This window comes from Priceomyces carsonii (genome assembly GCF_900007245.1).
Source record: "Priceomyces carsonii strain CBS4050 genome assembly, scaffold: Debaryomyces_carsonii_scaffold_5, whole genome shotgun sequence".
In the NCBI taxonomy this organism is placed as follows: Eukaryota; Fungi; Ascomycota; class Pichiomycetes; order Serinales; family Debaryomycetaceae; genus Priceomyces; species Priceomyces carsonii.
This window is the reverse complement of record NW_026946678.1, coordinates 546,273-569,571: the sequence shown is the minus strand read 5'-3', so window position 1 is coordinate 569,571 and position 23,299 is coordinate 546,273. Positions and strand designations below refer to the sequence as shown.

General features: G+C 37.6%; 12 protein-coding genes across 12 annotated transcripts in view; 7 read left to right on the top strand and 5 right to left on the bottom strand.

Moving 5' to 3' along the window:
• Positions 1-121, top strand: part of PRCAT00004617001 (uncharacterized protein) — a gene marked incomplete at both ends in the record, with an annotated part of 342 nt that extends 221 nt beyond the window's left edge. Inside the window, one exon of the mRNA XM_062954625.1 lies at positions 1-121. This exon is cut by the window's left edge and continues 221 nt beyond it. Coding sequence (XP_062811309.1) covers positions 1-121 — 121 coding nt within the window.
• An 87-nt stretch (positions 122-208) lies between these two features.
• DLD2 (D-lactate dehydrogenase) lies at positions 209-1,921 on the bottom strand (the record flags this gene model as incomplete). Its single annotated transcript, XM_062954624.1, has 1 exon — positions 209-1,921. One exon carries the CDS (start codon positions 1,919-1,921, stop codon positions 209-211), a length of 1,713 nt encoding a protein of 570 aa, XP_062811308.1.
• An 804-nt stretch (positions 1,922-2,725) lies between these two features.
• Positions 2,726-3,715, bottom strand: PRCAT00004615001 (uncharacterized protein; the record flags this gene model as incomplete). The annotated part of the gene is made up of 1 exon (XM_062954623.1): positions 2,726-3,715. The coding sequence occupies one exon, from the start codon at positions 3,713-3,715 to the stop codon at positions 2,726-2,728; it is 990 nt and encodes a 329-aa protein (XP_062811307.1).
• Positions 3,716-4,302: 587 nt separating this feature from the next.
• On the bottom strand, positions 4,303-6,096 carry PRCAT00004614001 (uncharacterized protein; the record flags this gene model as incomplete). The annotated part of the gene is made up of 1 exon (XM_062954622.1): positions 4,303-6,096. The coding sequence occupies one exon, from the start codon at positions 6,094-6,096 to the stop codon at positions 4,303-4,305; it is 1,794 nt and encodes a 597-aa protein (XP_062811306.1).
• A 2,300-nt stretch (positions 6,097-8,396) lies between these two features.
• On the top strand, positions 8,397-10,385 carry TCC1 (Tcc1p; the record flags this gene model as incomplete). Its single annotated transcript, XM_062954620.1, has 1 exon — positions 8,397-10,385. One exon carries the CDS (start codon positions 8,397-8,399, stop codon positions 10,383-10,385), a length of 1,989 nt encoding a protein of 662 aa, XP_062811305.1.
• Positions 10,386-10,442: 57 nt separating this feature from the next.
• On the bottom strand, positions 10,443-11,270 carry PRCAT00004612001 (uncharacterized protein; the record flags this gene model as incomplete). Its single annotated transcript, XM_062954619.1, has 1 exon — positions 10,443-11,270. The coding sequence occupies one exon, from the start codon at positions 11,268-11,270 to the stop codon at positions 10,443-10,445; it is 828 nt and encodes a 275-aa protein (XP_062811304.1).
• A 164-nt stretch (positions 11,271-11,434) lies between these two features.
• On the top strand, positions 11,435-11,638 carry PRCAT00004611001 (uncharacterized protein; the record flags this gene model as incomplete). The annotated part of the gene is made up of 1 exon (XM_062954618.1): positions 11,435-11,638. The coding sequence occupies one exon, from the start codon at positions 11,435-11,437 to the stop codon at positions 11,636-11,638; it is 204 nt and encodes a 67-aa protein (XP_062811303.1).
• Positions 11,639-11,871: 233 nt separating this feature from the next.
• Positions 11,872-12,180, top strand: PRCAT00004610001 (uncharacterized protein; the record flags this gene model as incomplete). Its single annotated transcript, XM_062954617.1, has 1 exon — positions 11,872-12,180. One exon carries the CDS (start codon positions 11,872-11,874, stop codon positions 12,178-12,180), a length of 309 nt encoding a protein of 102 aa, XP_062811302.1.
• A 568-nt stretch (positions 12,181-12,748) lies between these two features.
• On the top strand, positions 12,749-13,711 carry PRCAT00004609001 (uncharacterized protein; the record flags this gene model as incomplete). Its single annotated transcript, XM_062954616.1, has 1 exon — positions 12,749-13,711. The coding sequence occupies one exon, from the start codon at positions 12,749-12,751 to the stop codon at positions 13,709-13,711; it is 963 nt and encodes a 320-aa protein (XP_062811301.1).
• Positions 13,712-13,920: 209 nt separating this feature from the next.
• TIP120 (Tip120p) lies at positions 13,921-17,742 on the top strand (the record flags this gene model as incomplete). The annotated part of the gene is made up of 1 exon (XM_062954615.1): positions 13,921-17,742. One exon carries the CDS (start codon positions 13,921-13,923, stop codon positions 17,740-17,742), a length of 3,822 nt encoding a protein of 1,273 aa, XP_062811300.1.
• Positions 17,743-19,826: 2,084 nt separating this feature from the next.
• Positions 19,827-21,869, bottom strand: LYS4 (homoaconitate hydratase; the record flags this gene model as incomplete). Its single annotated transcript, XM_062954614.1, has 1 exon — positions 19,827-21,869. One exon carries the CDS (start codon positions 21,867-21,869, stop codon positions 19,827-19,829), a length of 2,043 nt encoding a protein of 680 aa, XP_062811299.1.
• Positions 21,870-22,214: 345 nt separating this feature from the next.
• Positions 22,215-22,988, top strand: RCE1 (CAAX prenyl protease; the record flags this gene model as incomplete). The annotated part of the gene is made up of 1 exon (XM_062954613.1): positions 22,215-22,988. One exon carries the CDS (start codon positions 22,215-22,217, stop codon positions 22,986-22,988), a length of 774 nt encoding a protein of 257 aa, XP_062811298.1.
• Positions 22,989-23,299: the final 311 nt, after the last annotated feature.

The window sequence follows — 23,299 nt, the reverse complement described above, 5'->3', positions numbered from 1 at the left end:
AAAAAAAAAAAAAAAAATTAACCAGATACGGTCGAACGCAAAAAAAAGGAGTCCCGATAACGATAAAGCATTGGACAAGATTAAAACTAAAACTATAGGAGTCAACTTGGCAAGAAAATAATTCTAAGTTTTAAATATCTCTATATTAAATAATTTACATATAATGTCTTTCTAGCTAAAGCTATAATTTAAAAGACAGAGCATATGCTTAGTAAGGACTGTCATCGGTAGGGTCGATCTTGAAAATCTTATCGGGATTGAGTAGTCTTTTGGGATCAAGGGAAAATTTTAATTTTCTCATAAGGTCTACGGGATCAGAGCCTAGCTCCTTAAGCAAGAAAACCCTTTTAGTATTCCCTACTCCGTGCTCACCAGTACAAGTTCCTTCGTTGGCGAGACCAATGTCTATCAACTCGTTTACGACTTTTTCGCAGTGACTCATCTGGTCGGGCTTGTAGAAGAGATCGGCATGAAAATTGCCGTCGCCCAAATGTCCCACGATGACCGATTGGAGTCCAGAGGATTTTATGAGTTTGTTAACTTTATCCAATACTATGGGAAGCTTTGAGATTGGAACGGCTACATCAGTGACCCAAAGTCTGATATCCTCATCAATTTCATTGCGACCGTAGTTCAAAATCGCAAAGAAAGCGTTTTTTCTTGCGGAGAATAGCTCTTCTTGTTCCTCTTCATTGCGAGCAAAGAGGAAATCTTGACAATTATTTTGGAGAGCAATTTGCTTCATTTCTCTTATATATTCGTCTACCACTTTTTTGTTGATACCTCCAATTTTAAAAAATAGTGTAGGGCATTCGAGCCACTCCCTTGAAAAGTAGCCACTATAATTGATTGTGTGCATCATATCTCCGTCAAGCATTTCTATAGCATTTGGTTGTAATCCTGCCCTAAACAATTGGGCTACAGTGTTGGTAGTGTCCTTTATGGTAGGAAACTGACCAACTACTACCGTCTCATACCTTGGCCGGACATGTAATTTCACAGTGGCTTCGGTGACTATTCCTAAGGTGCCTTCACTTCCAATAAATAGTCCAGTTAAATTGTATCCGGCACTTGTTTTCCTTGGTCTTTGCTTTGTTTTGATAATCGTGCCATCCGCTAATACCACCGTAAGCGATATAACATTCGAGATCATGGCACCATATCTCGATGCATTGATACCTGATGCATTGGTGCTCACCATACCCGATATTTGCCCACTGGGCCCGCAATCAGGTCCAAACATTAGACCTGACGGTTCTAGCACATCGTTCAACATTTGCCAGCTTACACCAGACTGAACAACTGCATCCAAGTCATCATAGTGCACTTCCAATACTTTGTTCATTCTCGAGGTGTCCAAAACAATCCCTGGTCTCGTTGAATGGAAATTACCTTCAAGGGAAGTTCCAGCACTAAATGGGACTACGGGAACATTATATTCGTTTATGATTTTCATAGCTTGCGATACTTCTTCTGTTGAAGTTGGATAAATCACATATTTTGGTTTCTGATATTCTAAGGGTACATGAGTCGTGAACTCATTTCTAGAGTGATGCGCTATTTCCACAGGAGAATCGAAAACTTTTTCACTACCAAGTATTTCTTTGAGCTTCGCTATTGCTTCTTTAAATTGGGCATCAGTACAGTAAGTAGGAGGTGAAATTTCATCCAATCTCGTAGTAGACGATAACGGAAAGACATCTTCTGGAGGTCTCAGAATTATTGACTGACGTCCATATCTATAAGAGCCATAGCTTACTACCCCTACCAATGCAAAGCCACCAATAAGAGCCAACGTTGAGTAACTATTAAAACTTTTTTTTCCATGATTCATGCTACTTGAGTATGATCTCTTGGAGTAAGACCTCTTGGCATATGATTCAAAAGTAGTCTTCCAAGATATTCTAGATCTGCAAAGCATTCTACTATGACTTATTACTTGAAAAGACAATCGTCTTAACCAGTAGTCAAATAAATGTTGATATTGTGTATTAGATATGTTGTGAAAAATCACCTGACCTAAAGTTTCATAAATACTTCACTGGATAAACTTAGCTAGAAGTTTTTTTAAGATGCATGTCAGCAATTCAGTCTCTAAGACTCGTTAGTGCTCAAATCAAAGTGACATTTCGTCCATTTCGACAATAATAGAATGCATCCGTCTGAATTGGATCTTTATAACTAGCAGTGCAGAATACCAAACTTTTCATTAAGCCACTACTGGCTATGAAGATCACTCTCAAATATGTAGGCACTGATCTTTCACATGCTGTACGAAAGAGTCTGTCTGTCCTTTTTTAGATTGATTGTAGTGGGTTTGTGGATTCTGGTTGCGAAAAGGTCGACAGATTTTCACACTTCATATTTTAGAATTTTAGAATTTTAGAATTTTTACATAATCTTCTCAAAAATGTAACTAAATGACTTTTTCCTTGAAATGAGCATTGGCTATTCAAAGTAAGCAATGATGATCGAACTGTCGACTTACAATCGGAGAGATCATCTACAAATATTCTGGAGAACAAATGTCACCATCTATTAAGCCGGGCGATATAAAAAAAGGGTGAACTCACCTTTATTATATAATATGTAGGTCAGACCCACAGGTCTTATGCAAATGAAGAAATGCAGAATCCAATCAGTTACTTTAACAAAAGAGGTATGGATAATTGGATCGAAAATCTTGAGTCTTTGAATCAAAATACATCTTGAATCTAGTAGGATCTTAAATCATGACTGAAAAATTGTCAATCTCATGATACGGTTCCTCCCTGAGAACGTTTAAATAGTCAGTATTATTCAATTCTTTTTCAAAACTTTTATCACCGCTATCATTAGCGACAGTATCCAATGGTTGATCCTGAACTGTAAGGAAAAGGGCATTTTCAACCAACTTCATGCTAAATACATATCCATGGTCTTCATTTAAAGTTTTCAAAATATTCTTAATTTCACATTGCTCGAAATCTAATGATTTCCTATTCACAAGAGGAAGCTTTTCATTTGAGGGATTGAGCAGCTTAAAGAACTCATTAATATTTTGGAGATTGGACGTTCGGCGAAATTTGCCTAATTTTATATCTGAGATCTCATTTTGGCCATCATTTTCTAAAACATAATCATTCTCTGAGTCTACAAAGGGAGATATCGATTCTTCCATGAGTGAGTCAGTTGTACTATGAGTATCTTGTGATGAAGGAGAAAGAACAGAAGCATCTTCCTCTTTAATGACGCTAGAAGAGTCATTCGAAGAAGCGAGATTAAACGATCGTACACTTCTCAATCTAGGTGAAGATATCGAAAAGTGACTTGTTCCACTACCAAGATGTACAGAGTTTCTTTTTGATCTGTTCAATGAAGGTGCACTGGATCTTGGACGTATGGTCCTTGAAGAAGAGCTTTGCTGAGAAACTCTATCCATGGGACTCTTTAGTAACATATTCACGGGTATATTTTCCTTATCCTCTATACCTTGTCTTTCTCTGGCAACTTTTGAGCTGTAATTCTTCGAGTGTGAATTATCTATTCTTCTCTGGCTATTCAAGTCCATTGACGAGACAGACGCGCTTAAGGGACCGCGCTTCGAAACTTGCTCGTCAGTGGTCTTATCGGCTTCTCCAATGAGACTCTTGCGACTTCTCCAAGAAGACAAGAATCCTCCAGATCTCGGCTTCCTCTCATCACTTAAATTCAAACTACTTTGGCTCCTCAACATGATTGAAACTATACTACTGGACTTCCAATAAAAAATCCTCACTCGTCCACTTTGTTCAAAAGATCCCAAATATATTACGAATCGAACAAGGCGTCTGATTTGTATATATATTTTAGCTTTTTTGACGTTGATATCAAGCACGCATCTCACGTACCCCAGTCGGGAAATATCACTCCCACACCATGTTGATGTAAAAATCTACGAGATGCCATTCAAAATTTCGCGCGATAAAATAGGCGTTCAATTACTCCTTGCATATAATTAAAAGTAGACAAAGCGCGTTGCTCGCTGCGAAGGGTCTCAACTAGAGGCTCTTTGTATTGGAACTCAGGTGATACAGGCGGAGACATAGCAACCAATTCATTTGTGTGCAAAAAAGGAAAACTACTAAGCATGAACTTGTCTTAAGTTCTTGATACCATGCAAGCAAATGTGTGAGATTGGCGTTTCAGACGCAAGAGGCAGACGTACATAACTATCTCAATTGACTGCACTAAGATAGAGGTCTATATGGTTCTAATGTATAATTGGGCATAAGGACTGGGAAACACACGTAAAGTTACACGTAAAATTTGAGAGATAGCCAACTAGTCTTCCACCCAGTAATCAAATCTGTTTGACTCGTTGAAAATTGTATCCGAAGAGTAGAGTACTCGCTTGTTCTTAGCGAGAGTGACGAAATTCGATATAGCAGCGTAGAGTTCTTGTTCGCTGGACGAGAAGTAAGGAATGGGTATGAGCCTCGTGGAAAATGGAGAAGAATTGTTGTAGCTTTTAAGTGAAGTTACACTTTTGGAAACCCAGTTTTCTTTTTTCAAGAGATTTCCGTTTGAATCCCTCCCAGTCAATGACTTTGCTACATATTCAGATATTGGCTGTCTTACCAATGCTTCCACTCCCCTGGGTAAGTATATGACTGCAGGCAAGTTGTTGGCTCTTTTACCAGTAGGACGAATGTTTATATGCCCGATACCTTTTATTACAAGGTCGATTGAACCGTAGAAAGGTGGCATTATGTACTTCTGGAGACTCTTTAGTGTAGATTTAGGTACAATGAAGTCATGTTTCAAAGCCGGATAGCTTTCGATTTTGCTAAAACGGTCTATTGCCTTGTCAAATGTTGCAAATTCTTTTAATTTGTAATTAATGCAATTTCTTATTTGATAAATTGCACCTTTAGGTGGAACTAGGTAAAATATACCACCTATAGTAAGACATTGCTCTCCCTTAACACTTTCATATCGAGAATCAAACATCCCATTTTTGAAAACTTTTGAACCTTTGTTGATGTATTTTATAATTTTCTGATCGATAATGCTATAGATTCCATGATCAGATAAATTTGTAAACCCTTGTACATCATAAATAAACTTGTCACCTAAATCGTACATTATGTGGTCCCTAGTAAAACCCGGCATAAATGATGTCCCCGGTCCACTTTTTGCTCTAAAATTCTTCTCCTTGAGCCTTTGTCGTTTTAATTCCGTCTTCAGAAGACCAACCATCGAGATTTTATTCATTCTCTTATCTTCGTTCTTTTGAGCTCGAGTTTTTTCCCTAGATGAAAGATATTTTGGTTTCATTTCATGTATGTGATATAGCATTGCTCCTATTATGGTGGATTTGCCGCTGTTGACGCTCCCAATCAAATAAGATTCATTATCAAGAAATTTCAATAGCTCAGACATATTCCAATTTATTAAACCACTTATAACCATAACATTGTCAAGAGGAACATGATATTTTCGGTGCAAGTAGTCTTTAAAAAATTTTGAGCCATACTTATTAGAAAGTTCGACCCGTTTGAACAAAAGGTCTGCTTTATTTATTATGAATTTGATGTCTGAGGCCCTACGATAAGCGAAAATCGAAGGATTTAGTGAAAATGGGAAGTCTTGACAGTTAATTACATAAACTATGTTTCCATTTGGAGGTATCGAAGTCAACACATTATCAAAGTCATGAATTGGAAGCTCATCGAAATCAACATTCGACCTATACTTAATATTTCGACACCTGATACATTCAGGAAGACTTTCCTGATCTTCTATTTTAAGTTCATTTTTCTTAGGCAACGTTAAATCAAATGTCAGTACATTTTCATTATTTAAGAGAAGCTTACGATCCTCACTTGGTAACTCCGAGATGATTTTATTAAATGTTCTGTCTTCTTGTCTGTTTAGCCGTTTTTTCTTATGCCATTCAATAAAGAAACCAGGTTTCTTTGGATCTTCTGACTGAAGCTTGATGCCACATGATGAGCACTTTTGAAATAGATTTGAAACTAAGTTAGAGCTCAAGGTCTGTGGCACTCTCGACGATAAGCGAACAAATCTCCGGCTAAAAAAACTTCTTCTAAGCAAAAGAATATCTCTAATCATTCTAGGAGTATTTCTTCTCTTTCCTACTCATCGAAAGAGCGCAAGATGAGAAAGATTGATAAATTATTACTTACCTGCATACAATCGACTCAAGATGATATATAATTGACTCAACGAATTGTGACAGAACAAGTCAATGTGAAAAGAACCTATATAAACTCACGAACCGCATCGCATTTTATAAAGCGTACTAAGTTTCATCATATTGCTAATGTTACGATCCAAGACGATGTTGTAAGGCTGTTGTATCTCTATTGAATTTCTTAATCTTTTGTGCTCCGATTATGTAATATTAAATACTGCAGGCATGGTGGACGCCAAACAATAGCAAAAATCTAAGCTTCTAAGTCATCGTGCGTGCACGTCAACGTACAACAACACTAGAAAAATGCACCTTAGCGTGTTTTATTCCAGCAGATACGCTAGCATCAGCATATTGCGAATTAGATCGAAAGCACTGCTATCGGACCATACTGTTGCGTCGTTAAATTAAATAGATTAGTTGCTAATATTGAGATCAAAATAAACGAAATAGGTGGGTAAGAATTAAGAAGTTCAGTGCAATATTTTCATCTAAGTTGAGATACGAGAAGGTTTAGAGTAGCAAAGGTATTAACTTCTCGGTGGTTGATTGTCCCTGAAAGCTAGTATGACCATACGTAACCGCAGCACCCGTGAGGGCCGCAACATATGAATCTGATCGGCGATGACATCAAAAATTCAGGTCTGCGCGTAACCGAAGAAGGCATGTAGTGCCTTGTGCTTCTCAAAGTTTTGTATTATTACTTCGACCATGAAGTAGGTGGCTTTCAATTGTTAATTCATGTAGAGTGATTCCGACCGGGAAACGATAAGAGGAAAGGTGGAATTCCATAAAAATAAAAGTAGGATACTTACTCGAAGCTAAGGCGATCAGTAAAATAATATCGAATACCGTTAAATAGTCTATATCGCCAATCTTAGAGTAGGCCCTAGTTAAGAATAACAAAGGATATCGATGCTGGCTCCATGAGACGATATTCTTGCGCCCAAACTCTTTGAAATTTATGTTATATACAGGTCTTGCATATAATGCTGGATAAATATCTGTTGCCGCGTCGAATGATGATCTATGGCTAAGATTAGCAATATATACTAGATAGTAAGCACTCCCTGACCATATTCCGCTATATACTTAAGCCAAGTCCGGAACCAGAACCAGAACGCTTTTCGCGCAGCAAGTTAGAGTACTATGAATCTGCCAGCGTTTTTCGAAATGCGCATGCATATAGAGAAGTTCCACATGACATCGCAGGAGACTGATCACATATATGCAATGCCCCTATCATTTTATGCATGAAAGTTTATTGAAAGATTACTTTCGGTATTTTGAGCGGAAAGTGCTCATAAACGGGAATGCGTTCTGCAGTCTTTCTTCGTGCATCTACTTTAGACTGCTTTCAAAGCCTGGCTGCATGCAGCAAGGCGCGTGGTAAGTTTTTGTAATTCCATGTTGGTCATTTGCTCCGATTCATGGTAGCCTTTCGCGCTGGGCTCGTCTACCATACGTCGGTACCAGAGCAACGGTAAATTTCAATGCGTATGGGTGTAATTCAACGTCTGCTCATGAAGTCACCTTTGTTTGAATGTCACAGGTATATTTGGTGTTTGATGAGATCTGTTTGAACCAGCCAGTACATGGGCTCTTACTTCTAGTCTCAGCGGGGTCCTGCCTCGTCTTCTTCCAAGCCTCAACTGATTAAAAGTACTGAATTAGATCGACGTAGTCTTTTTGGGTACTGTGCTGGCAACAGAAATTTGGTATTGTCTATGTGCCTTCTAAGATGCACCCAGAACCCATCATTACAGCCACTGCTGATTTATATGTATTGTTATGTACTTTTGTTTCAGTTTTTGGCTAGTGTACTGTATTGTAAGCCTTCGTTTATAAGAAGTGACGCACCTACATATGTATGCTACCTGCCTTTTGAGTGCCTTTTTTTTTTTTTTTTCTTTTCTCGTATTGTTTGTTAGGCCCACTAACAACCACGTAGAGTCAAGCTAAAGTTGCCTTTCCAATACGCAAATCAGGAATACCAAATTTACTTTTTTTCCTTACTAGCTTTATTAAAACAACTGAGGCTGACTGATAGTAGTATCTCTGAAGTAGTCTAGCGTTGATTTTGATTTGGTTCAGTTTTCGACACCTGCGTTTATCAGAAACATCCAGCTTCCCAAAGTGTCAAAAGGAACTAACTTAGCCAAAGATTGCGCATAGGGAAGGCAAGAGAAAAGTCATATAGTGACAAGACCACCAAGCAATGCCTAAAAGACAGACCCAAACTTCACCTATTAGTGGACTGAAGCGGAAGCAACTTAATGGAGTGAATGGGAACAAGAGCCAAGATGCAACAGTGGAATATAATGTATGTGCAGTTGAAACATGGGTAGCGTTGGCGAATTGCGCCAATACCCTTGGACTTACCGTTGCTGCCATAAGATCATTTGAAAGTGCTGCTGAACATGATCCTTCAAACAGTTCAGCACTTTGTGGCTTGAGTTATTCTTTACGCACCAATGACATTAATTTAAATGAGACCTTTGGCTCTCAGATATCCATAGAGAAACTCAATAGATCCTTGGAGACATTTCCAAAGTTGTTAAAAGAACCAACAGTTTTCAAAGAATTAGCAGAATGCTATTCTTTAATAGGCATGAATGATCAGGCACATCAAGCTATTCAAACTGCAATTCAATTATCACCTAATGATGCTTTGTTATGGCTATTAAGTGCTCAAACTTTAATCAGAGCTGGCGCAAGAAATCATGCTGCAGGCTCATTGGCACATTGCTTATCTCTTCTTCCCGATTCATTGAGCCAATTCTCAAGTAGTGATGTTGAAACGGCTAGAACAGCACATGCCGAATTAGCTGCAATTGCGGCAGCAGATGGTAACATAGAACTTTCAGTTGCAGAATTAACCGCAACATTGTCTTTACCAGCCCCACCGTTATCAAGAATCGATGAACATATAGCACTTTGGTGTGCTTTGGCCACGGCTAGAGAAAGAATAAATGACATAGATGGAGCAATTCAAGTTTGCGAAAGTGCTGAAATGGCAGTAGGCAACTCAGAAAGGATTTTAATGACTCATGCATATTTATTATTATTGTCGGAGAAGAAGGAGAGGGCGAAATTAGCGATCACTTTATTAAGTCAAAATACTGATTTAGAGAAAGAGAGAAGTAATGAAATTAAGGATGCTGATGGAGATTTTTTACCTTGGTACTTATTAGGAAAGGCTTATTCGATATTGGACGAACCTAGATTAGCGTATGATTCTTATCAAGTTGCTTTGAGAAGAGCACCTAATTCCCCAATTACAATGCTTGCAGTTGGAAAATTGTACTTGGAATTCAAACAACTACCTGATGCTCTAGCAGCATACTCACAAGCTTTAAGACTCCAAATGGACGAAGGATCACCGGCAACAGCTATAGCCTGGGACGGCCTAAGTTGCGTCTATGAAAGGTGCGACGAACAGTTAATGGATGCTTCCGATGCCTGTGTAAGATCTGCTGCATCATTTAAGGCCATTGGGGATTTGCGAAGTGCAGAATTTTTTGAAGACAGAGCGAAGGCGCTCGTTGCGGCTTGTAATAAGGAGGGAGAAATTCCTCCCTTAAGAGAACCTCCAGACTTTTCAAGTTCATTATTGAGAGATTTGGTGGCTCTTTTGCCATCTGAAAGAATTGCATTTGTGCAAGGTAATAAGCAACAGTCAATACCATTACAACAAGCAAAACTGGTACAACCTCCATCGAATCAACAGACACCTAATCTTCAAAATTCTTCGCCTGCCTCAACTCTGCAAAAAGGTCGTGAATCTCATACTCCACAGTCAATAATTGCTAGTCAGCCGCAGGAAGCTGTTCAAACATCGTATTCTATGCATCCGCCTTTGAAGCAAGAACAGAAGAAATCACCAAAACAACCACAACAACTCCCACCGCCACAAAGAGGTTGGTCACCAAATCAACCACAATATTTTTATCAACTGGGATCATTTGTACCTGGTCAGCTTCCACCCATCCCTGGACCGCCACCACCACCTTTACATCAACAGCATCCTTCTCATGTACAAAGGTCGCCGTTAGCAAATCCAATGATACCGAATGCTGCGTATCCAGTTGTTCATACTGAGGGACCCCCACCCGGTTATCCTTATCAACAATACCTTCCGATGCAGGGAGGTGTCGTTACACACCTTCAGCAATACGCCCCTCCAATTAATAATTGGAAGAGGTGAAAATCCTGTATTTATTCGGTTGATTTCTCTATATAGTATCATGAGCTTTAATATATACTATAAAGCATTGGTAATGTCCTCCCAATCGCCAACGAAAATACTTGTAGCATCGTCTAGAGGAGATCTTAAGGGTTGGAACTTAATAGCTAGATCGTTCAAGTGTTTGAGAATTGATTCACTTTTCATAATGATCCCTTTATTGGCTTCTAATACAGAGAGCAAATCTGTTGACGAGTCTCCAATGTACCAAGTTTCCCCGTGAAGCGAGCTTAATGATTTCACAACATTTAGTTTATCGATGCCTGTTCTAATATTTGGATTTGGTAGCCATTCACCAGTTGATTTTCCATCTTCAAAGGCAATCTCATTAACGATTATGTCAACGTTGTTTAACCGAATGCCATTTAATTTAAGTGCTTCTTTGATGATTATGGATGTCCAGTTGATACTAAGTATTACTACAGGAATTTCTAATCGTTCACAATGCTCAAAAAACTTCACAACTCCTGGTCTCAACTTAACTTTTTCTGCCTGAGATGCAAATTGTGATGGAGTAATACCCGCAAAGAGACCCCTGCGAACCATTTCGTCAATTGAGGTCTGTTCGACTTGCCGTTCAGCAATCTGGTATTTGATTTCCTTTTCTATGGTGTCTCTTCTACCTTCTCTCACTAAAAATTTATTGTTGAAATCTTCGTACGCAGCTTTATACACTTGAAGAAAGTGATTAAATGGAGGTTGAAAATTCGGCTTCGCAAGGTAAGCAGCCTCAGATACAAGTTTTATAGTATCTTCCAGCGTGATTGTTTCATCCCAGTCGCTAATAATTAACTTGGGTCTCAACTTAAGCATTGGCAAAATCTTGCCTGGCGTACCCTTTAGCATAGAGCGGCTGATAGCTATTAATATGCGTTACCTAATTTCGACATATATAACCACATCACGTGAGAAAATTGCTATGAATATAGCTATCTTCAGAGGTTCACGAAATATAGCAACTACTAACTATCATCTTTAGTTATTAACAGAGTTATTCAAAATTAACAAAGATGGGATCAGAATCGAAAGACAGCAAGTTTGGAGAGTTGGGTAAGGTTGCTCAAGACCAATGGAAAAAGGGTACCGAAGAAGCAAAGAAAGTAGGAGGCGATATCGAGGATGCCTTTGGTAAAGCTGAAAAGTCATCTAACAAAGGAGCCAAGAATGTTATGGGAAAATTTGAATCTTCTGATAAGGAAAAAGAGAAGAAGTGAAGACACTTAATGTGTTCTTACACACACTTTTTTACTTTAATATGGCAATAGTTAATAGCTCTATAGCGAAATGTATTTTGTTCGATTGTATTTAGTTGATAATTCTGATGTTTTTTGCCCTTGTATTTTAAGGCAATTGTGGAGAAAAATTGGCATGTGAAATTCGGATTTTCATGATGTTTTATTAGCAACGTCATTTCACGAAATATCTAGGAGTAATCTCTTACAAAGAAATGAGCGACAAGAAACAGGACGAAAAGAAAGATCTTCCTCTGTTGCAAGACCAGCAGAATCTTCTTGAAGGCATAAGAAAAATTTTAAATCCAGATAATGATAACCCACAAATGGACGAATATATCACTTCATGCTTTGGTTACGTGATGCAAGCCCTCTATAAGGTATCTAATGCAGAAGATCGAGAAAAGGCTTCAGAGGAGATAGCCGAAGACTTGAAAGAACGTTTCGAAAGATGGAAAGATGACTTCGAGAAAAGAAAATCCACTATTGCTGATGAGAAGGACAGCAACAAACTTACCGATTAAAGGAAACTTTAGAAGAAGCAATAAACGAATATTAGTTAGCTTATTCATCAGCAAATTCTCTCTCAAGCTGCAATTTGACACCGCAACAGTTTCACGATCCCTTACTTTGAAAAAGCTATATTGCTATGTAAAAGATAAATGTTTACAATCTCTATATCTATCAGAGGTGTAATTCCTCTGACAGACTCAAACCATGTATATTAATATAGCTAGATGTTTGGATCAATCAGTCATTGTTCGGCTGATCAAATATTGAAGATTCGAAATCTTCACATCTGCAATTTCATGATATGAAAGTGAGAAATTGATATACAACTTTTAATCAAAGGATATGTTTATTCATTCTAATTAATCAATGGAACCTCAGACATGTATCAGCTGACTGAAAACTGTAGAAAAACTATAGAGTCAAAGATTTCAGTGAAGTTAACATTAACATTTTCAACGAGATAGTTTTTTTTTTTTTATGAGATGAGATGTCTACAGCTCAAAACAGTAACATTTAATTCAAAGTTAGATTTTAGTACAGAATTAAAAATCTTACTACAAGAGGCTGTTATTAAACACTATGGAGCAAAATGTTCCAGCTTGGAAAAGGATTGGGTTAAAAGTGAAGGACGAAATAGAATATGATCCTCTCTCAGTCGTCGGCCATCTAGACGGTGCCAATATTACAAATAAACAGGCAAAGAAAATCAATAAGGAGAAAAGAAAGCGAGCTGATGTGGGCCAGGAAAGTGCCAAGCGTCCCCCTAAGCGGATTAAGCTACCAAAAGGTGAAAGGCCTGCTCCACCTGAAAGGGATCAACTTGCATATTTAAGACAATACGATGAAGATACAGAAGGTTGGAAATTTAGTAAACAAAAACAAAATTGGATCTTGAAAAACATTGAAAATATCCCTAGCGAATATGAAGACGCATTGAAAAAGTATCTAGAGGGATTACAAGGCGCTTCTAGAGAGAGGTTAGTGGTTCAATTAAAGACGGTGATTGACAAATGGAATGATATCATGCGAAAGACTGAAGCTAGTATTGAAAAGGAGCTTGAAGGCTCAGAAAATAGTGAAGATAAAAGAGAGTTACTTGAGAAGACATCTGATCCCAAATTGACTGAAAATACAGAGGAAAAGCCAACTTACGATTACGTTTTACGATGCAGGCTCCTTATCACTGCCCTTCTTGACAAAAAATTTGAGCTCATTGGAATAGATTCACTAAGCGAGGACAAATCTTCTGATACCGAGACTCTGATTCCAGAACTTGAGCCCCATTCAACATCATTAAACGACGCAGCTACTGTTGAGGATTTAAGAGATAATTTGATCATTGAAGAAGCTGAAGTTGAAAATATGACATCCTCAGATGAAGAAACGCAAAATAAGACACTCGAGATTATTGCTACAGATGATGCGGAAGCTGTTCCTGGTGAATTGACGAGGAAAGATAAAAAGAGGAAGAGAGAGAAGAAAGAAAAAAAAGAAAAGAAGAAGAAGAAGAAGCAAAAAGGAAAAGAAAAAAAAGGAGGATAAAAGAAAAAAAGAAAACAGACAACTGAGTCCGACGATATGATATGTAAGTTTTAAGCTATTTACTTTTGTATGCAATGGCAATATATTTCTACCATTTTGAGTACAGCTTTTGTTTTTGCTGTGCGCACTTCGTATTTTTCAAAGTTCCCTTTTTAGTCATGGTCGTTGTATTGAACTTCACATCAACGCCAGTCTAAACTTACATAAATATGCCTCGTGTAAACTTGAATCAACTAAGAGATAAAGCACTAGATGTGGATCCGGATGTACGGTTCATGGCTCTCGAAGACTTTAGAAAATATGTAAATGATAGCACAAATTCAGTGTCTTCCAAGTCAATTAAAGGTTTCATTCCAGTACTTTTCCGATTACTCAATGATCAGAATTCAGATGTCCAAAGTCAAGCAGTGAAATCTTTTGATCCAGCCATTGGATTCTTATCAAATGATAGTATCGTAGATTTATTGGATCAATTGTTGAAAATGAACTTTACGAATTCTAGTGATAATAATGACTTTAAGAGCTTTGCCAGGTCCATTCCCAGCATGGCCATCCATTCAATATTTCAAAGCAAATTCAAGTTTTCAAACTCTTTAGCAAGGCTAATTATTAACAGATTTATGCCACAGATGTTTCAAAATAAAATTACCATAGACACAATTGAGATACTTATTGATTTACTTGTTAGCGTAGGCAAAGTCTTGGATATAGAGGAGATCTCGAGCCTAGCTCATAAACTAATTACAATTTCGTTCAGCTACCCAGGAATAGTCAGTAAGCGTGCTGGTACAGCTTATAACGAACTGTTAAATTATTTTGATGATACACAACGCTCAGAAGGTTTAGATGAGCTCATTTCCATCATCGATAAAGAATACGAAGCAAACATGTCACAAATGAATGCAGTTAATGTGAAGTTACAATTATATTCTTTAACATTAGATCGAGTAAGCACTCTTGATCGGTTTAATGAAACTAGTACCTTAAGTTCAACCTCCATTAAAACCATATATGATGATTTGGTCAGATATTTGAATTTGAAAGAAGTTGAAAACGATGTACTAGATAGCGAAGACTTGGACTATGACAAGCTAGTTCAGGATAATTCATTGAGAGAAGATGTGCTACGTACCCTAAATGACTTCATTAATGCCCTCCCCTACAATTCTGTCCTCTCTTACATTGAGAATATAATTGATATAATTATAATTTTAATTAGGTATGATCCGCTTAAATTTGAAGACAATGAACCTCAAGATGATCAACTTGAATTCAGTGATAGTGAAAGTGAGATTGCCTTTAGCGATGAAGAGAATAATGAGGGCGATGAAAATGATATATCGTGGAAGATAAGGTTCCAGACAAACATTATTGCGACATCCTTGAATGAAAACTTTCCTCTCAATTTGCCTTTAATCTATTCAAAGCTATCTGCTCCAATAATAGATTCTATAGGAGATCGAAATTTTTTGGTTTCGAATGAGAGCGTGAAAGCGCTTATATCCATCATTGACATGACCTCAATAAAAAGCTCGAAGTCTTATTATGCAGCTTGTTCAAGTGAAAGAAGATCGTCAGACATTAGCATGAGTGGTAGTGGGGATCCTTTGAATCATCTTGTTTGCGATGTGTTTCCTGTATTAGAGAAAGGGCTTTTCGAAAGATGGCTAATTGGTAAGAATGTCGAAAGATTTTCAGTTTTCTTGTCCTTGGTTGAGAGTATGATGAATACTGCCCACGAAAACTTATCCAGCACATTCTTGTCAAGTCTATTTGATAAGTTCAAGGAGTATGATGTCAACACAAATGGTTCAATGGATTACTTATGTTTGTACAAAGTCATTTTATTAAATTATGATATTGCAACAGTACCAAAGAATGTCATTCAGTATATAATAGAAGACTTGTGCACTTTAATCAGTAGTCAGTCATCGTTCTATAATATTCTAAGCGAGAGCATCAACATTTCCGTCATACTATTCGGATCATTGGGCCATTCACAAGATGTTGGAGGGTTTGAAGGATCATTAGAATCTTTGTTCCATTTAATTCTGAGAAAAATTAATGATAGACAATACTCAAGTGATCTCAGACAACAGTCATTGGTTGGATTAAAAGACTTTGTGATTAATATTAAATTGGTCTCGAATCTGGACATAGAAGAGATCATCAGCATATTTAAAGAATCATTAAGCTACGAGGTGACTTTGAAATATGCATTGGAGAGCTTGGTTGAAATATTGGAATCACCCAAAAATAAGCAGTTTTTTTTAAAATCTACGGATTTTTCAAACTTTCTTGTTCAAAGGTTTAAAACTTTTCTCTCTTCTACGGATGAAACTATTTATTTCAATTCTTTGAGACTTTTAAATTTGATTAGTGACCAAGGTCCACTAGAAGATCCAAAGGGTGTTTGCGACTGCCTAGTAGAGTTTTTATATGCAAATGGGTCTTCCTTACAATTTCAACAGCTCTCATTAGCTTTTGATGCTATAAGAAAAAATGTCAGTTCCATGATTGTCGAAAAAGATTTTTTGACCACTTTAATTCAAAAAGTTATTAACACTAAATTGACTGAAATTGATGATTACAATTTGAATAGCATTGATTTATTCATTGAGAAACTCTGTCAAATCGATTTACCTGTGAAATTATTTGACGTATTTCTTCAAAATTTAAATCTAGAGCTATTTATTAGTGCAAAAATACTAGCACTTATAACAGTGCAGAAAAGGCTTTATGGTGAAGTTGATAAAAGAGAACTTGAATTGATTCAATATATTGATGGAGAAAAAACTAGCACTATGAATTTGCTCTTTAATATTCAATATCTTGGCAATGTAGGTTCTAAAATTCAACTAAAGAAGATTGGGTTTCAGCATTTCCTTAAATTCATAAATGATAAGGATGAGTCCATTAAACGAGCATCATCCAGATCTATCGGGTTGTACGTGCTAATTGATTTACCGAAATACCTACCAGAAATCCTTAAGGATTATGATGAAAATCCACCATTGAGAAACTATTTGTTGACTTCAATAAAGCAAGTATTGAATTCAGGTTTGACAGATCGAGAAGTTGAAAATTTGATTTGGAACCGCGTTTGGGAGAATATATCGCAGGTTGAAGACCTAGATAACCTACAAGAGTTAAGAAACAGTGCCGATGTCTTAGCTAAGATTATCTTGCTTGATAAGCAAGGAATTCATAGAATAGAAATGGATCCTACGGCAAGCAACGCAATAATCTACACAAAGATTGTTGTGTTGAAGCAATTAATCAACTATTGCTCCTTAGATGAAGATAATATACTTCAACACCTTATTATTGAATCAATGCCTGTGCTAGATATTAAGAGCGTCGAAATAAGACAGGTGCATATAGGCACATTGTTAACGGCCCTTCACAATATCCCTCAGACTATTTTGCCTATTCTCAACGACGTCATACTTCCTAAAATCTACATCCAGTTAAAGTCAAACCCCGAGTTCAAGAAAGTTATCCCAATGGGTCCATACAAGTACGTCATAGACGAAGGGCTCGAGATTAGAAAGCTTTGTTACGAACTCCTATACACTATTATATCGCTCGATCAGGCAGTTATCCATCAGTACAACATTAATCTAGGTACGGTTGGAGAACAAATCATTGAAAGGGGTTTACTCGACGAAGAGTCAGATATTGTCATCCTTTCCTGTATCAATCTCGTGTCTTTATTGACAACTTCCGATGGAGGAGTGCCCATAGCGAGTACTTTCGAAACTTTTTTAATTGATCGCCCTAACTTATTACTGACGCTAATATCGAATCTCCGTGCCGACTTTTCAAAGAAACTTAAGCCCAAGGCAAGTGCTCAAGAATCTGAGAGTCGAGAAGAGACTTTAAGAGCAATCGTCAAGTTGGTCAGGTGCATTAACCTGTATTTAACGACTAATAGCTACGTTGTTAATGAGTGGACGTCATTTTATGTGGAAGTCAAGTCGGCCTACATCGCTTATTTTAATGCTCTAGAGTCCGAAGTCTCTCGCTAAAACTGTCGCTAGGTGCCGCGAGCGCCACTGGAATTTATATCCTCACGGTGCGTTTACGTGGCTCAGCAACACAGCATCTTTCGGACTTACACACTAGCTTTCGCTAATTAGCTTCTCCCCCCCACGCTCTTCTTCTAACGAGGGGAGTCTAGACCTCCGCATTTGATGTTGAAATTTGATGATAAGTTTGCAGCCCTGCCAATTCTTTATTTCTTATTCTATGTTTAGCTTAGACTAGCTGATGTTTGCAACAGACATAAAAAAGCACTTCCGTAGAACTGATATATAAAGATGAACCTGGAACTGGGGTAACTTTTATCATATATAAATTTTATAGACAGAAGAGTGACTTAAGATAGTTGCAATTAGAAGCGACGAGATTGCAAAGCCGAGCCGTAGATCAAATCAGATCACGATAGAGCAGAATAGATCAATTATTTATTAAGTATAGGTTGATCACAAACAAACAAACAAAATCAGGGGCCACTTGTTAGTCTTTGCTCTATATAAAAGTTGTTAATTTGAACGAGTGTGAACGAAATCAAGAATTTGAGAAGTTGCTGAAAATCACCAACGAATCCTGAAACCATTGAAACAACAGTTACGAGTGGTTTCAGAAATAGCAACAGGTCGATTGCCATGTACAGTTTCCTAGGTAACATTTTGCTGCCAATAATCGAGATAGCAGCGGGGATGTCCAAAAATGGAATTGATCAGATCACACTTATGTTCGATACGATGATATACTATATCATCAATGGGTTGATGTTGATCATGAACTTTGCAGAGATGCTCGTAGAAGCAATTCACAACATCACATATAATTACAAAATAATATCCACTAGCCTCAGACACCAAATTTACAATAACATAAATTGAGGGAGAACTGAGGAAATGTAAACAAACAAAAGCAGTGGTTGCAAAATGCCGAGAAAGGGATTACGATAGCTTACTCTTTAAAGCAAAACTTCTTGAACAAGTATTGCAAAGCTTATAGTGTCCTATAGATAACTTAGAAATGTATTGTACGAATTTGATGATATTTTATGATTGTTATTGCTCATTTCGGTAACAGTATGAAACGCAAGTTTAAAGTTTGATGTTTCAGACATGACTTACCAGTAGAGGGGTAATTTCAAAATTGTAAGTGTAAATTGTAATCATCGCAATTGCCATTAAAAGGGTCATATAACAAACTTCAATCATCCTTCATATAAAGGTGGGCGTGTGGTCTAGTGGTATGATTCTCCCTTCGGGCAAATAGCAATGTCTTCGCTCTTAGAAGTGCGAATATGGGAGAGGTCCTGGGTTCAATTCCCAGCTCGCCCCATTTCACTTTCTTTTTATCTACCGTCTACTTGTCATCAAGCTTGCTTGCTTTTTTGCTGACGTGAACATGCGTCAAGACAAGTAGTGAGTAAGAGGTTACGTAAAGCTGTTAATTGGTTAGGTGTCTTTAGGAATCTTAGTGCGTAAATCATGAATGCGTTATGAACGGCCAGTTTGTTCTGTAAGAATGCTGTTATCTATCAGCATTATAGCCTCATAGCCAAACCGTTATCAACCTTTTGCAGAAGTCGTTTCTTTTATATCCTAAATTAAATGCTTCGTTAAGAGATTGTTCGCAGAGTATGATGAGTTGGAAACGAGACTGAGTATGATCACAGACTTGCGATTTTGTATAGCTTGGGTCAGTATACCGTAGAATTTTGAGATTTAGCAGGAAATCCGACAAAGCATTTCTGTAGTGACTTATTTACTCTGTCTATTGTTCTTTTGCATGATTAGAAAAGGTTGACGATCGTATAAATTCTTTTTGCAATAAAAGTCTTGTCATACATATATTGCTTGCTTGTTGCTAAGTGTAATAATCTTGACGATCCCATGCCTAAAATTACTGGGCTTAAAATTTCCTACAATGTTCGGCCTTAGCAGAATACTTTGCAATCTGCAATCTGGTCCAGAACTGCTAATTGAATATCACACAAATATTAAATCACCCCACGGCCCTAAAATACTATAATGCAAAAAAATAAAATTACGTTAATCTAATTCTCTATTATTTAAATACAAACTGAAAATGTCTAAGATGATGCTTGTAATTGAGCCTTTACCCAGCCTTCTAAACCACCTTTTACGATGATATCCTGTAAATTAGTACCCAATTCGCCAACTTTTTGTGATAAGACCAAGTTTTCATCAGAGTCAATTACATAGACCTGAGCTTTTGTCACATCCCATCTTAAATACCAACCAGTCCTAATGGTCAATTCATCAGAATCGGCGTATTTCTCTCTTAAAATATTTATCAACTTTGGAATCTCAAGAGTTAACAAAGCGTTGTTAATCGAGTTTCTAGAAAATATGTTACCAAATGATCCAGCAACGACCAACTTCATTCCTTTAGCAAGGATAGCAGTAGCCGCCTGTTCACGAGAAGAGCCTGTTCCGAAGTTGAATCCTGACACTATAATATCGGATGATTTTGTCTTAGCATTAAATTCAGAGTCATAATTCTCCATACAAACCTCAGCCATTTTAGCCTTTGGTACGTCATCTTGATAGGTGTATTTACCTGGGTAAATCCCATCAGTGTTAATATTGTCTGCGTTACACAATATGAGCTCACCTTCAATAGACTTTGGAAATCCCTCCAAGACTTCAACAGAGCCCTGATCTGCAGAAGTTTCAGCTGAATTGGTCTCAGGAACGGTAATGGATTTTACAATTTCATGTGAATCTGGGACTGGCTTTCCTTCTATTTCCTCTGGTCCCCCAATTTTTCCCAAAACTGCAGAGGAAGCAACAACTTCAGGTGATGCTAAGTAAGCTAATGCATCTTTAGAGCCCATCCTACCCTTGAAATTACGATTAGTAGCTGAAATTCCAACTTGTCCGTCTTTCAATAAACCTGTTCCTAAACCAATACATGGGCCGCATCCGGCTGGTAAAGGAATGGCACCTGCGTCAATGATGTCTTGCCAAGCACCGCTCGCTTCAGCATCCTTTTGCACATCGGAGGATGCTGCGGCCACATAAAATTCAACATTATCAGCGACCTTGTGTCCTCTTATTATATTTGCAGCAGCTTTTATATCACTCAACCTTGAATTTGTACAAGAAACTAAGTATGCCTTATCGATCTTAATATCTTTCTTAGAAAGATCATGCAAGAAACTAGAGACCTTGACGGAATTAGGACCAGAAACAGATGGCGATAAGGAAGAAAGATCCACAACGAGATGCTTTGCATAGATCGCATCAGAGTCTGAATGAACTTTATTTTCTGCAAGCTCCTTAACTGATTCATTATTTACCCTTGGATGTGGTTGAGGCAATTTTTGAATTCTGTGTCTATAAAAATCAATCAAAACGTCGTCTACAGGAAATAAACCTGACAAGGCGCCCCATTCAGTTGTCATATTGGCTATTGTCAATCTATAATCAACCGGCAAATATTCAATACCATTTCCCGTGAATTCAATAGCATGGTTTAGCACCTCATCATGGTTGAAAATACCACATAATGCAACAATGACGTCTTTGCCTGTGACACCTTTCGGTAACTTGTTGATTAACTCAACCTTCGCTACAGGAGGAACCTGCCACCATGTTTTTCCTGTTGCCCAGATGGCAGCTGCATCAGTTCTGACTAAAGGCGTACCTAAACTTCCAACACCACCATAGGTATTTGAGTGGGAATCTGAAGCAACAGTTAAATTTAAAGGAAATGCATAACCTTCTTCAATCATAATCTGATGGCCAATGCCTCTTCCCGCAGGATAAAAGTCTATTCCTTGGTCCTTTGCAAACTTCTCTATGTTCCTGTATTTTTCTAAATTTTTCTCAGACTTGTTTTGCACGTCGTGGTCCAAAGTACAGACTATTTGTTTGGGATCATTGACCTTCTTAGCACCCAAACCCATAAATTTCGTTGCAACTGGCCATGAATTATCATGAGACATACAATGAGCTGGCTGGATCGTAACGTAATCCCCGCTAAAGACTTTTTTTCCCTCAGGAATACCAACAGCGTACTTTTGGACTATTTTTTCTGTCATATTTTGCCCTCTATATCTCACAGATGTAGTTGAGATTCTTCTCAACGATCTCACTACCCAAACCATTTTCAATTTTCTAGTCTAACCAACGATGTACCTATATTATTTATATGCAAATTATACTTATGGTTTATTAGAAGTTATGTAACGCGAGTTCTGCGAAGAAAGACTGTAAATTTTCTTTCTTTAATGGTGTTAATTTATGTAAGTGTTGATAAAGATTAAAAAAATTTCAATGAGTCACGAGTTTTCTCATAAATTTACACCCCAGAAATTTTCATCTGTCAGAAACATCGGCAGGAAGAGGATTGGATGAGAGCTGGTGTGTATACAAGCTTACAAGCACACACACGAGTCAATAGTAAGGCAGCGAAAACCAGGCTTCCTTACTGAGAGCTCTACGAACAAGTGATGTATTGGGTTCGCCCCTTGCTTGCTCTGGTGGTGTCATTCTTGTACGTGGCTAGTATATATTGCTATCAACCGAATACTTTAAAGGGCAGACATAGAGATGAAAACGTAGTGATTAAGCATAGATTAAAAAGAGTTTCAATAGCATGTTTTGTAGCAACGGTCTTGGTTCTGGTTGTGCTAGTACATCTAGGTACATATTCGGGATATGCAGCCGTATTTCGGGCTCTTCAATTAAAATATAACGGCCAGGCATTAGCTAATTGCATCTTGTCGATGAGTGTGCTCTACTGCGGTCCCCTCATAAATCAAGTTAAACAAGCGACATTAGCAGATAATTTGAGAGATTGCTTGTGCTTGCAAGGTTTCAGGGACTATATCTTTGCACCACTTACGGAGGAATATATATACAGAGCATTGGTCTTGACAATTCTTGAGCCACAAGGTGATCACAAATTTTTGATCATCTTTACGCCTTTATTATTTGGAATTGCTCACCTACATCATGGCTATGAGCTATACCATGTCCAAAAAAGAGGAATGTTTGAAACTTTCGTTATAATTACAGTCCAGTTCATTTATACAACTCTCTTTGGCATATTGGAAAATTATGTGTTCTTCAAGTATTCCAATCTAATTACGTGCGTAATGGTTCACAGCCTCTGCAATTTCATGGGTTTCCCTGACTTCAATGTCGAAGGCTCGACGCCATATAAACTTGTCTATTATTCCCTAATGATTATAGGCGCTTACCTGTTCTTCAAGCTTCTCTAAAACTTCAAAAATTACTCCTATCATTTTAAATATAGACTTTATCCACTGATCGCATTTTGTGTAATAAACGCCAGTTTACTCTTGAGACGTACACGGTTAAAAAACACGAAATTTACACCGTAGAGATTTGATTTATTCATCAGAGTTAAGCTTGGTAAGATCAAATCTAGTTACATTCATTTGTTTAGTTTTACTATACTGTTTTCCGAGGTTTTAGGAGAATACCATTGTAATAACGGGGTCAAACTTATTCCTAGAGCTTAGAATCGATTTGATCATTTTGCATAAAGTCTTGAGAGTTATCCAGAGAG